Genomic DNA, 11,413 nt, shown 5'->3' with positions numbered 1-11,413 from the left:
AATAACATGACATATTTGTTACGACCAACCTGATAACCTCTGGTCAGTCTAAATACAAAGTCGACAACTCTTATCGAACCATGCTCAATATAGAATGTGAAGTCATAATGGGAAAAACAAACATTTTGCTACCGTAAACAATGGTAGGTGTCAAACTTAGGGCATCAACTGTGCGTTTACCTAGGAATAGTCAATACTGAAAGTTATAGAAGGGGTATATGATCTTCAAGCAGATATGATAGGTAACAACCTGGTTTTCTTTCGAGGTACTGAATCTGAGAGGTGATCAAGACAGCCGTGTAAGAAGTATCATTGAATTAAAGAGTGTGGTCCACACTCAAATGGGGCAAAAAGGGAAAGGTGTGGAAGGACAAGGTGTTTCCTACAACCCCCATGACCTTCAACATGGAAAAGTCCAGTATAACTGTCTATATGATTCCAGGCAAAAGGTCTATGTGTAGCTACGTAGCAGGTACGTGGACTGCGGTGACATAATTACGGCTCCAACGCTTGTGTTATCTGCGTACAAAAATGGCTCCAACCGTATCCAAACTGGCGACTGTCTTCCCAGCCGACAAAATGGTCGAAGTGTTGAAGAATATTGACGACAATGTGCGGCTGATCGTCTCCACCATGCGGGAACAAGGTGCCGAAGTTCGGGGGAAGGTAGCAGTCCTTCTTTATAAATATTTGGATCTTCTGTCCGGGGCTCTCCGCGAATGTATCTTCTTCAGGTGAGCATTGTATGGTACTTTTGTCATGGCAATAGTACTAGTAACGTTGGCTGTGGAATGCTGCGGTCGTACTTGCACCGGTGCCCGTTGGAGGTGCAGCCTCGGCCTGCCTCTGAAGCCACAAATTTGTCCCGGTGGACTGCCTGTTTTTTTTTTTTGGGGGGGGGGGGGGCACGATTAGGTTATGACGTCTCGGTTTAATTGGGAGTTTAAAAAAGACTCGGATCAGGTCTTGCTGATTCTTATCCCCTTTCCATCCATGCATTTAATACAGTAACTTCATTGAGATACTACTGAGGAATCTTGAAGGAATTGATAACATCCTCACCCTTGTCAGAGACGGTACAATCAGCGAGGTTCTCGCAGACCTGGCGCTGGAGAAGTACCTACCTAATTTCAAGAAGGAAAACTTGTACTTTGCCTATCAGCTGATGAAGGCTAACTTCGATGTTGAGCAGGTTGATCTACCAACCCAAGCCGCCAAGGAGTTACTTCATGACCGCATCCAGGAGTACCGTAAGTAGTTTAGGCTCCGTTGTTGGCAAATCACCTAAATTACAGCTCATACAAGCTTAATGGCTAAAGCAAATTTCTCTATCTTTTGTGACATTGTAACTCTTTCAAGAGAAGCTCTTTATGAACAAAAACTGCGTACTCTCCTTTGCCTGGACTTTTTCTACTCCTGCAGGCAATATTTACAACAAAGTCATGAAACAATTTACATACCTATAAGTTAAACTTTGCTCTTTGTCATCGTTAGATCTCTTACCGCTGCCTTACATTGTACCATGTACAAATGTCGTGCAATAAAGTTCATTCAATATATAATTATACTTCAATTAACAGGCGTTGATCTGAATACGCTCAAGGATCGTATCAACGAGATGAAACAGGAGGCAGAGAGGTGCTCGAAGTCCTGCCAGGATATCACGCAACAGTTCAAGACATTCCTGGACGAGATCAAGGGAACCCAAGAGGATATCATCAGCCTACTGGAAAGCAAACGAAGAGACACCGGTATGAACATATAGGCTGTTCAATGTAATCTACAGAGGATAATACTGTTTGTAAATTTGAGCCAATGAAACGCGTACGTAGACTAAAGTTTTAAACAAAACTATGTTGGTGATGGAATGTTCACAGCCTTCCCCCCAACCTTACATTTCAGAAACGAAGAAGGTTCGCCAAGCCCTTGATGATTTGCAGAGGCAGTTGACCGACATGAACGCCGAGGCAGGTATACAGAGGCTGGCTTGGCGGGACATCGAGACCCAGGCGGAGAAGATCGTGCACTACATCGACAACTCGAAGATGGAGAGGACCGCTGACGGTCTCAACCCCAGCCATCGTCGCCCCGTGCAGGACGTGCTTGACGGAGTCAAGGTTGTGTCGGAAGATGCTGGGGTCCTCCAGACTAACGTGGTCCAATTCAAAACGGCAACACAGAGAGTGCGGGAGGATCTCCGTCAATTGTCTTTGATGGACGAATCTGTAAGTATTGTCTTCTATTGTAGGGATCTATGAATGCATTAATGTTTGCATGTATATGTATGATATACTACGCACACGCACATATAGTGATACACATACACATACACACGTATGCATATACACATCCAATTACATCACCAAGTATATTAGTAATTGTAGACTCCGGTATGGGATATATATAGGCCTGCGCATGCTTGAATCTCCTGCATCCTTGGCATACCGCCTTTCACAAAGATACATATGGATATGGACATTCTAGATTAGGTAAGTTCAGCCCTTTCTCGAAAACGTGTAAAACAATATCTTTCGTTCTAATCTCATCCAGGCTGTTGTGCTAGCTGCACCTGGAGGCCCACCAACGTCTCCTCTGGCACCGCTGTACGACCTGATCACCCGCACCGTGAATGTGATGAGGACCGCCATGGGAAGTAGTGGCGGTGTGGCATAGCTTGCACAGACCATGGGGTCCTCTCTGACCGTAGGGTGAACAGAAACCATACCTGCCGTGTCCCTTTCTTGTCCTCCTAGGAAGTTCTTGCAGTTTTTGATGAAATACGCCCCTAGAAATATGGAGACGGTCCATCTGAATATGAAAATGTAAAAATTTTGAAAATATTTGATTGCTAACCCCCCTGTACATGCCCCCTGCAGTTTTTAAGTTGACAACGTACTAAACTAGTATAACGCTATACTACCAAACATGCTTAATGCCTTAGAAATTGTACTTTGGCAACCTTGGCAGAATATTTGACTTCAGGAGAGATCATTGTGGATATCTGAACCTCCAAATGTATTTCTCATGCAAATATGGACTATTCCAAATCACCCCATGGCAAAAATGGACTGATCCAAACTCAAAATTTGACGGAACGGGCTAGAGGTATATTATAGTATAGTCTGTATTCATTTCTACCAATTTTTAAACTCAATCGCACAGAGGCAGTTAGCCTTGTAGGATTTTAAAACGCCAGTGGTACTCAAATACTCTGCAAAACAGATTTCTTTGTAGCGAAATGGACCATTGTTTTGAGTATCACAAGTTTTCACATACTGAATCAGGTCTAGGTTCAGGTCCGGACCTCTGACCCTGAACCACACCTGCATGAACCTGAATTTTCTGTACCGTTTACTCACCCCTATTAGGCACCCCTGTAGTTACATGTAACTTATGTTTTATCCTATCAAGAAATAAATACGTATGCATGTAGGTGGGGGAAAGTTGTGTTCCAACTGAAAAATTCCAGGTTGCCCACTGCGCTACCTGGATTTAAAATTACGACTTACGTTGCGCCAACCAAAATGCATTTTCAAGTGTGCAAGTGGGTATTTCGACACTGTGGCTGCAGGTAAAGGATGCAGCCTTCGGGTTTATCTCTAAGGAGATGTTCCAACAGACAAGGAAATAAGAAGTCTGTAGTGCCATTGTCCATGTGGTAACCACAATTACCAATCTGAAGTTACAAGGGTACTGAAAAAGAGAAGAGAACCTGGATCGTTTAGACAGTACAGTAGAGAAGTCAGGAAAGGAGGCAGGATACCAGAGAGTCTGATAGCTTGGAAGAGAAATGAAGAGGAGCTTAAGAAGCAAGGACTCAATGGGAAAGAGAATGCAAACATTGCTGTTGATTGGAAGAGAGACAAATACCTACTACAAACCCTGAAAACCCAAGATGGATCTTTCACATCAGCAGCAGAAGTTGATATGTAAGTTTAAAGCTGGCCCAACTCAAGAACACAGCCCTGTCACTACCGATAACCACGGAAACTCCATCTGCGGTCAACCTAATATTGTACTTGAACAATGTTACACGCAATTCACACCATCTGCAATGAGTGCAAAATTGACTAAGGTTCTTTAATTTGATTCTGTTGTAAATAGATGTACCAATAAAACATTGTTGAAATTCAGTATCGCAGGCATCTTGCTTACAATGACAGATATCAGGGCTCGAAATACTACCTGCTTATGCAGGGTAGTGCAGGTAAAATTGGAGCTGTGTAGGTGTTTCTGTTGTCTACCTGCACCTAACCTGCACTGGTCCATGTAATTGGTATATACAGGTTAGTGCAGGTAAAATTGGAGCTGTGCAGGTATTTTTTATGTCTACCTGCACCTAACCTGCACTGGTCCCAAATACACAACGTGTAATAGGTTTTTATACATAGACGTCATATGATGTAGGTGTACGTGGATTCTTATTAGCTGCATTGAATGTTACCACTACCACCTATATTAGTAATATAAGTAATATTCTGTAGAAAAGAAAAAAAATAGCAATGGTTCCTGAACAATTTTAGTATGAACTATACTTCCAAAATTCAGAGTGGTACGGGTAAAATTTGTATGGTGCAGGATATTTTCAATGTTACCTGCACCAGTGTATTTCAATGTTACCTGCACCAACGTATTTGGGACCAGTGCAGGTATGCAGGAAAAGTATTTCGAGCCTTGGATCATATTGTCATGTACAAGAGAGCTTAGTAGTAGTAGAGAGTCAACTGTTGCTTTTCTGTCCATACTTCTCGACACATATACAAAAACACTGGTTTTAAGCTTGGCAAAAAAAACTGTGTTTTTGTAACCTTGAAACAATGGTTCTTTTTGAATTTGCCCAATTCCTTGGCATCGAGTTTCTGAATTCTGAAAATTTTACCACTATTCTTGTGAAGCTAAAGACACTCTGTAGTTGATTTGGGTACTCTTTATTATTCTCATGATCAGCACTTGTTGAATTATTGCCCTACCGTGATTTCCCAGTTTTTGGCCCAATAATGGAAATTCGCCCCAATACTTGCTGCCCTGCTGCCATGGCAACCAAGAATATTAAGCCAAAACCTGATAGAAAGGTATTTTGGAGTGTAATGTATCATTTAACTAGAGAGGCGACATTTTCGTGAAAATGCATAATGTTTCCCTTGGAGCAATTTGACCTAGGTAGTAGCCATATGTAGTGATCTATCTGTCTCCTAAGAAGTGTTGTGTAGGTATATATATATATATATGTATATATATATATATATATATATATAGATAGATATATATATATGTATATATGTACATATATATGTGTACATATATGTATATACACGTATACACACATATATATAAATATATATAAATATATATACATACATATGCACACACATATATATATATATATATATATACATACATATACATATATCTCTCTCTATATATATATATGTATATGTATATATATATATGTATGTATATATATATATATATATATATATATGTATATATATATATATATATATATATATATATATATATATATATATATATATATATATATATATATATATATATACACACATATATATATATACATATATATATATATATATATATATATATATATATATATATATATATATATATATATATATATATACGCATATACATATGCATATGCATATACATATATATTGGACAGGTTTTGTGAGTAAATGGAAGAATTTTGGAGGGGTGAAATGTGGTATGTTGGTAATAGGACTGGCTGTTGTTACACTTTTGTTTGAGGAGACAACAGTTCTGAAGTTATGGTACATTTCGGATTGAAGTATGCGTTTTCTCATGTGGGTATGACCTGAATAAAATAGAACACGGTGTATTCTGCATCATCCTTGGTTCCAGACGTGCTGCGGGTCGGATTACTCTTGGGTCTTTGGGTGATCCTTCCTGTGGTTGGGGTGGTAGCTGGGGTGATACGGCTATATATATAAGACACGTTTGTGTGTATTGTATATATATATATATATAGATAGATACATGTTGTCAGAAGAATGACAAAGAGACAATGTTATAGTTCAGAGAATGTATTTGAGAATGTTGGAAATAAATGGAAAGGCTGATTTTGTAGCTTTGGTCCTTGTCATGGTGAGTCCAGCTGCTAGTAGTGCTGCTTTGTTGCGTTAGTGATGTTGGACTGTGTCGTTGTACAGAAGTGGCTTTCTGGGCTGGTTGATAGTCCTGCAATGGAAAGATGATATGTGCATGAGATGAGTTGTCAGATTATGTATTTTTATGTTGTTCCCACATACAAACCCCATGTGTTCGTGTTCAAGCCCTTGATGATGATAGGCAGCCTGAAGACATTAAAGTGTCATGAATATAGATGTTAATGATTTTTGTTGGTTGCAAGCATATGACATGTGTACATGGCTCATTGTGTTGGAGACTTGATATTGTGAAATCGGAGGAATGTACTGTTCATGATTGTTAGTAGATGCTTCACGAGATATTCAAGATATATATGTGTTGTTTTCTGCTATGTGCTACCTGTATGGGCTGGCAGGTGTGGCTGCAAATGTGATGTCAGGACAGCCAGTGAAAAGGAGTTTGTCGTGATAGTATATTGTCTATTTTGTTTGATGTAGTCATTGAGTCCAATGCGTGGCACATTTTCTGAACTTCTGTGTATACAGGAACATGAAGATATTCAGTGGCAATTTGACCTCTAAAAATGAAGGCTGACATGTCATGAGTGGAAAGCCTGCAGCTGCTTGAGTACCATGTGTCAAGAAGCATACTCCTGCCAAGGAGGAACTGCGGTGTGCAAATGGTTCGGTGAAAGAGTGTCTCAGGAGGTACTTTGTGCAGTTAATATATGAGCACAAGTACATGAGTGTGGCATTAGGGAAGGCATAGGGGAAAGAAGACTTAAAGCGCTGCCTGTAGGATGTCCTGGTCTATGTGTAAGATGTGATTTTGCATATGCACTAGGAAGGTGATTCAGCTGCCAGGCAGCGATTGTGTAACTGTAAGCAGAGGCTTGTGAGCAGACTGGGGTTAGATAAAATCACCTGATGGCAGGGTAGATTATGGCATGTTGGAGTAAGGTAGAAGACCTTATAAGTATGAGACTGCGTCATGAGCTATGCACAACAGTCGTTGAGACCAAGCTTAAGTAAGAGCTGCAGAATTCTGGACAAAAGGTATTGTCCCCAGGCTTAGTGAGCACATGTGCACCTATGGGTGTGCAATTATGGACAGAAGTTGTTGTTCCAGTATGGAAGTATGATGTGCCATTACGGACAAAAGGTGTTGTCCCCAGGTTTGCTGATCAGATGTGCAAGTATGGACGTGCAGTTATGGACAAAAGGTATTGTCCCCAGGCTGGATGACGACATGTGCAACTATGGATGTGGAATTACGGACAAAAGGTATTGTCGTCAGGGCAGATGACGACATGTGCAACTATGCACGTGCAATTATGGAGAAGAGGTATTGTCCCCAGGATGGATGATGACATGTGCAACTTGGGATGTGCAATTATGGACAAAAGAATTGTCCCCAGATTGGATCATGATATGTGCAAGGCTGGCGTGCAATTATGGACAAAAAGGATTTGATCCCAAGCTAGAAGATCACATGTGGCAGTAGGACGTGGAGAGCAGGCTGGCTGGGGAAGTGTGGTAAAGGTGTTGATTGATGGAGCAAGGTACTGTGATGGTGGCTTGGCAAAGACTTGATACCATATTGGAGTAAGGAGGCTGGTTTGACGATATGTGAGTAGTTGGCATGGCTGGCTCATGACATGTAATGGCTAGCAAGAGATGTAATTGCCAGAGAAGAAGTTCTTGATGCAGGATACAAGAGAGTTGAAAAAGTGTGTCACATATTGGAATTGGTTTAACAATGGGATAGACAAGATACTAAAATGGACATATGTATATGTCTTGGTGGGCCTGTCAGCATATTTTGTGCACAACTGTCAGTATGTACAGGTAGGGCACCTGAAGGGTGGTAACACACATATCTGAATGAATATTACATATTGTGAAGCATCTTACTGTAAGGATTATTTTTTTTCTGTCTCCCCAATGTGCATTTTCAGCATGCTATGGAGACATGTCAAAGTAAGCAACTGTTGGTTTTGATATAATGGAAAGTACATGTGTACAGTTTTATACATTATTGAGAGGGATACAATCGTTAGAACTCAGTGTGTCAAGCAGGCTTGGCCTTGCTGCTATTTTGTATGGCAAGGTAATGTCTTCAGGCAGCTCTATGTATTTGGAATGTACATATATAGCCTTTTTGCAAGTGTATTTATTAGATGAATTATTTTGTCCTCACAGAGCTTAGTGAAGAGCTTGTGTTTTTGTGGCATGACTTGATAATATGCAATATACTGCATCATGATAGCTGTTAAATGTTTGAATTGTGCCAGTCTTAAGCAATGTTGCTAGTGACGACATATAAATGTGGTCAAGCAAACTTCCTTTGACAGTTGTTGGATGATGTACGATTTGTGTAAAGTTATTGGTAGCAAGGAATGATAGAATTTTGTTGCTGTCTTGAAGTGCCAAGAGATTCTCATTGAAATCTCCAACTATGATTGTAGTGTTTTTGTCCATGTCAGGCAAGTAGTCCAAGAGTTTTTTGAGGCTGGATATGAATGCTGCTTTGTTCTCGTGGGGGGGCCTGTAGATAACTAGTAAGAGCAGTGTCAGCCAGCCTGTTGAAACATGGACAGCCAGACATTGCAAGTCTGTGGAATGTGGTATTTGGACTTCGTGAGATGTCCATTTGTTGCGAACATATATTGCTACTCCTCCATGAGCAGTTTGATGTGTTTGTAGCGGATTGTCACAGGCTTCACTGATGTACTTGTTCTTGTGATACATTTTGAATCCGTCTATCTGCACTTGGTTGTGGTTATTTGCAGTGAGCCAGGTTTCTGAAAGACAGAGTAGATCTGTTTCTAGTAGACAGGTGTTGGCCATACTTTTGAAATGAGTGATAAGTCCCTGTGTGTTATGGTGAACAATTTTTAACAGTTGATGTGGAGAGGCAGGTGAAAGTTCTGTAAATGGGTTGGGATCATATGTGAATTGCGTCATGGCGTTTAGTGCCTGTTGAACTTCATTATTGCAATAAATGGCTTCCTGATTGTACTCTGTAATGTGAAGACCACTTATACTGCGAACCCTACTGAGTGCTACGTATGCCATGCCTGCAGAAAAGATATTTTTCATACAGACTACTGCAGTATCAACTGTAAGGCCTTGCACTTTGTGAATTGAAGATCACCAGGCAAGCTTCAAAGGTAGTTGGTAACGTTTTATGTGGCTATCTGATTTCAACGTGTCTTCATACTGATGTATCGCAACTGAATTGATGTTGGCTTGTTCACAAAGTGGAGTTCTCTGTCTTTGAAGTGCACCAGCTCTAGGATCGTCGAATTTGACAAAGACTGTTGGATTTTTGGAACTGCTGTTTTTGCCACCTGATAGACCTGTTACTGTGCCAAAACTCCGTTGACAAGGCCGTCTTCAACATGGACATTTCTAGACAGCATAACGCGTGCACCAACACCAATGGAAAGGGCATTTGGCAAGTCATCTGGCTGTCCTTTTGCAAGGATTGCCTTCTGTTTCAAAGATCAAGTACTTGGATCTTTCTGAAAGTCAGAGGCTTCAAATGTTGTGATTTGGGGACATCTGAGGTGTAACATTTTGTCATTATGTTCAGAAACTAATGCGTTGGTTGCAAAGATATGGAGTGCATCTTGTGGATATTGTGGTGCTGTAAAGTCCACGGACAATACCCTTGATAATAAGGTCATGTTGTCTTCGTCAGATAGTTGTTCTTTCTTTCTTTTCACTCTCAGTCTGTTTAACAACTCAGCAAAGAGAGCATCATTTCTTTGTCTCATGATGTCCTTCAATTCACAGAGTTGGAAAATACCATTCCAGAGAGGAAAGAAGTCTGCTTTTGTGGCTTTGTACAGACTTTGCCCTTTGACCGGAGGAATCTGGAACATATCCCCAACAGCAAGGATGCTCATGTTCCCAAACCGTGTGTTGGGGTTGGCTTGACGTAGCTGTGACAACCTTCCATGCACTGAAGACATTAGTTTCTTATCTACCATGGAGACTTCATCAGTGATGACAATCTGAAGGCTTTCATATTGGGCTCTCACTGCATTCAAGGTGCTTTCTGACAGAGGCTGGTATTTCACAGAGACTCGTGCTAGGTGAAATGCATGGTGCAGAGTCGTTCCACCTATGTTGAAGGCAGCTGTTCCAGTTGGAGCTGTTATTAGAACTGCGACTTTGTCAGGATTCTCTTGTGTGGGCTGTAGGATTCTGCTAGCCATGTATGCTATGCACTTGGTGATATGGCTCTTGCCTGTGCCAGCACCACCGGTGAGAAAAATATGAAATGGATCAGGTCTCTTCCCCTGCACGACTTTCAAACACCAATCCCGAACAAAATAGAATACCTGTTGTTGCCTCCAATTCATGGACTGCATGAGAGGGATAGCAGTTGTGGTAGGTATATTAAGTTGGCATCTCTCTAAAGTGAAAGAGAGTTGTTTGGATTTCTGTACTGTTGCAAGGTCAGGTATGTTCTGGTCTTCGGCATTAGAAATGTCTTCGTCTTCCTGGTCTTTGGATGTGACTTGTTCGTGTTCCTTGGCATCTGGCAATATTTGGGCCCATGGATCATCGATGTCGGGAGTGTCGTTGAAGTCTTGACAGGTTTGCGGAATGTTGTCAACATTTCCTTCAAACTTCTGTCTGTTTGTTTGCACAATATCACAGACTTTGACATCATCTGTGTTCCCAAAGATTGACACAAACCCATCTGAATAGAACTCTTCATATTTGGTATAAGGTGTTGGTTTTAACTCTGTGTCACAGTAGTGAGGGAGGTATAACTTCAATAAAGTGGCATAATAACGCTCTGTATCCTTGTCTTTGTTAAATTTTGGGAATCGAATGATAGCAGGTTTCGATCTTGTTCGTTTTTGTACAACTCCTAGATTACCACTTAATACATATGTCGGAGTTCTTGATTGCCTGTCAGTATTTCCCTGACCTGAAGAACACACGACTCTATATTCAGATACAAAGGTGGCAGCACACATTGTTCTGAAAGGTTCCTCTTTGGGTCTTGCATGGTATCTGTCGATAATATTGGGCATCCAAATGTTCTCATCATGTCCAAACTGACGTTGTTTTTGTATGAGTGACAAAGGCTTGGACAAGCGGGTGGCTCTCTCATCAGTTGGAATAAATATTACTTGCCTGGAACAGTCTTTCAGTTTGAGACTACCAACTCTATAAACTGACTCTTGGGCAGAGATTTGTCGATGGTTAAGGTATACACTGCCAAACTTTCCTCATTTTCTATGAGGACATCTTCATTTCCT

General features: G+C 40.9%; 2 protein-coding genes across 2 annotated transcripts; one reads left to right on the top strand and one right to left on the bottom strand.

The window, feature by feature from the left end:
• Positions 1–1,908: 1,908 nt before the first annotated feature.
• On the top strand, positions 1,909–2,755 carry LOC118410568. The gene is made up of 2 exons (XM_035812340.1): positions 1,909–2,225; positions 2,551–2,755. Exons 1-2 carry the CDS (start codon positions 1,956–1,958, stop codon positions 2,671–2,673), a joined length of 393 nt encoding a protein of 130 aa, XP_035668233.1. The 5' UTR covers positions 1,909–1,955; the 3' UTR covers positions 2,674–2,755.
• Positions 2,756–6,049: 3,294 nt separating this feature from the next.
• On the bottom strand, positions 6,050–11,407 carry LOC118409861. Its single transcript, XM_035811225.1, has 2 exons — positions 6,529–11,407; positions 6,050–6,219 (listed from the first exon to the last, which is right to left on the bottom strand). The coding sequence occupies exon 1, from the start codon at positions 11,183–11,185 to the stop codon at positions 9,638–9,640; it is 1,548 nt and encodes a 515-aa protein (XP_035667118.1). The 5' UTR covers positions 11,186–11,407; the 3' UTR covers positions 6,050–6,219; positions 6,529–9,637.
• Between the last annotated feature and the right edge of the window lie 6 nt (positions 11,408–11,413).

Source organism: Branchiostoma floridae, chromosome 2 (assembly GCF_000003815.2).
Source record: "Branchiostoma floridae strain S238N-H82 chromosome 2, Bfl_VNyyK, whole genome shotgun sequence".
Taxonomy (NCBI): Eukaryota; Metazoa; Chordata; class Leptocardii; order Amphioxiformes; family Branchiostomatidae; genus Branchiostoma; species Branchiostoma floridae.
The sequence above is the reverse complement of the archived record's forward strand: the minus strand, read 5'-3'. Positions and strand labels throughout refer to the sequence as shown.

Excerpts from the sequence above, each read along its gene's own strand:
- LOC118410568 (XM_035812340.1), top strand. The coding sequence starts at position 1,956 with ATGAACGCCGAGGCAGGTATACAGAGGCTGGCTTGGCGGGACATCGAG. Across the intron at positions 2,226-2,550 it reads TGTCTTTGATGGACGAATCT|GCTGTTGTGCTAGCTGCACC; the intron begins GTAAGTATTGTC and ends AATCTCATCCAG.
- LOC118409861 (XM_035811225.1), bottom strand. The coding sequence starts at position 11,185 with ATGCCCAATATTATCGACAGATACCATGCAAGACCCAAAGAGGAACCT.